The 2,506-nt window shown below is 34.6% G+C and overlaps 1 protein-coding gene across 1 annotated transcript; it reads right to left on the bottom strand.

Moving 5' to 3' along the window:
* Positions 1–423: 423 nt before the first annotated feature.
* On the bottom strand, positions 424–1,025 carry LOC125188313 (uncharacterized). Its single transcript, XM_048085091.2, has one exon. It carries the CDS (start codon positions 965–967, stop codon positions 503–505), a length of 465 nt encoding a protein of 154 aa, XP_047941048.1. The 5' UTR covers positions 968–1,025; the 3' UTR covers positions 424–502.
* Between the last annotated feature and the right edge of the window lie 1,481 nt (positions 1,026–2,506).

Raw genomic sequence — 2,506 nt, 5'->3', positions numbered from 1 at the left:
AAAGTATGATGTTGACAATTTGTTCTTCATTTTTCCCCTTACTTTTAAACTTTATAAAACAGCAAATAAAATGTGGCAAGCAATTCCTTATTTGTGACGAGACAGAAAGCATGTCCACGACCACGCGTGGAGCTTTGACTGCCACTGCTCACGCACGACAAAATTGGCCATAATTTTTATAATCTAACCATTAATGACGCATGAAGCATAATTTTTTTTATACAAGTTAAAGTTGAATATTCCTTTTGAAATAATTAAATTATTGGATTGTTTTGTGGAATTATTTTTTGTACAACAAGATAAGAAAGTTGGCTTTTTGGAATCTCAAAATTTTAAAAATTAGATCCACTAGAGTTATGTTTCTTTGTTAATTTGATGAAGCTATGTTTAAAATTTGTTGGTTGAGTTTAGTCAGGATCACTATTTTGTAGACAAGAAGGGATTTCAATAAGCAGTAGCAATAATAATTAATGTACAGATAAAAAGACAAGAATAGTAGCATTCAATCAAAGTGAGAAGTGGATATTGATGCAGAGGGCAGAGGAGGAGGAGGAGAATTAAGGTGCATGTGAGCGAGCATCTGTCGAAGCTCAGATGCGTCCTCTTTAAGCTGCGAATTCTCGTGAAGGAGGCGATCGTTGGTGTCGAGGGCGTGGTTGAGCTTCTCGATCAGCTGGTGGTTCTCATTCCTGAGGCAAACCACCTGCGACCAGAGCTCGTCTAGCTGCTGCTGCTTCCGCATCCTCGAACGCCTCGCGGACTCCCTGTTGGAGATCATCCGACGCTGCTTCCGCTCGTTTATAATGCTCATCTGCTGCTGGTCCTCTGCCTCGTCCGAGGTCGTCGAGTTGCTGCTCACACACCCCCATTTCTGCACTTGGTAGAGGGGGTTCATGTTGGTGTCAACCAATTGGGATAGGTTTGATTGTAGGAGATAATGAAGCTCATTCATTTGGTTTGTTTGCATTTTGCTCTTACTCTAAAAATAATGCTATGTTTATAGAGTTGTTGGGTTGTTGAGTTCGAGGATGAATGGGTATTTATAGGATCGGAATAAAGTAAAAGACCGTCTGGGCCCGTTATATAAAAATTTATGAAGATTGACTGTACTAGTAAATGTAAATATTTTTAATAATTACAAATGCACAAAGACACACTATATATAAGTGGTTTATTAGAAAATTCTAGGAACCAAAAAAAAAAAAAAACACTTGAATATTAAAAATGAGTCTTAAAAAAAAAGAAATTCTCTTTTTAGTCATCTAAATTACTACCATGATAAAATTACGTACGTGATAGGGCTAGTATTATTGTATTGGTATCATATGGGATTTCAATCAATTTCTATCTTTAATGAAATAACTTATTTGGTGCTTTAATATGCTTACATCGCCTGTGAAAAAAGTGGAGATTATAACAAGTGGGAGCATGAATAATGCAAATTGGTCCATGGAAAAAGTATTAAATGTTGGGGGGAAAATATTTGTTATTTGTCACCCAAAGTAATGTTTGGAGTCGTGAAGGAATGAGGAGTTTTAGAGGAGAGGATGACTAAAATCCCTTTTCCTAAAAGTAGAACAAAACAACTATAGAAAGCTATTGGTTTGACAATAATAAGTAATTTCATTTCAATCGACGCGTGTTATCAAATAAATAGATTAATGTATTGCATGAAAATTGTTACACAAACTTTGGGTCTTCTTTACAATACTAAGTAATTTCATTCCAATTGACGCGTGTTACATAATTAATAGGTTAATGTATTATATGTACATCCACTTCTTATTTAACATCGACTAAATGTTGATTCTAACTATTTCATAGACATGTCAATAATCTTCTCTCCTTATATGGCCTTTTGATGGGATCAGTGAGTGATTCATTTCTAACACCTTTCTTGTGGCGTTTTCTACTACGTTGCGCTATTATATATATGGAATACAAGTTGAAGAACTGCATTTGATATGGTGAATTTAGGCCGTTGATGGGTGTTGAGAAGGAGCCAAAATTAAAAAAGATGAATCCCCACAAATCTCATCTCCCTTTGTTGAATCTTTTTGACCAAATGACGATATCTAGTTTCGTGTATGGACCTTACCTATGTAGACTTTATTTCATTTCCATCACCTTTTTTGATCTTTTTTAGTCCATAATTAAGGGATTCTCGAATGAGTCTTCTCCATTCGTGCAAGATTTATTATATAAATAATGTGCAAGGGAAACACTACCCCATTTGCATTTCAAAATTTTAATCAATTGTGTAAACCAAGTTATTATAAATTAATATTTATAATTTCAATGTTGTTAGACAATCGACCCTATCATTTGATTTTCAGCGACTGAGTGTGTGAAAAATAAAAGTGATGATTGAAAACCTAAAATTAATTATACAACTTGCATGTAAGAGTAAAATGGAATGAAGGGTGTAAGAGTAAAATGGAATGAAGGGTGTTGAACAAGTTGAGTTAGAGAACTATTTAGTAGTACTATATTTTTCAAGGATGAC

This window comes from Salvia hispanica, chromosome 5 (genome assembly GCF_029641045.1).
Source record: "Salvia hispanica isolate PSC_SH4W2 chromosome 5, Shi_PSC_v1, whole genome shotgun sequence".
Lineage (NCBI taxonomy): Eukaryota > Viridiplantae > Streptophyta > Magnoliopsida > Lamiales > Lamiaceae > Salvia > Salvia hispanica.
Note: the sequence above shows the minus strand (reverse complement) of the source record. Positions and strands in the feature narration are given on the sequence as shown.

Coding starts and splice junctions, on each gene's coding strand:
- LOC125188313 (XM_048085091.2), bottom strand. CDS start 967: ATGCAAACAAACCAAATGAATGAGCTTCATTATCTCCTACAATCAAAC.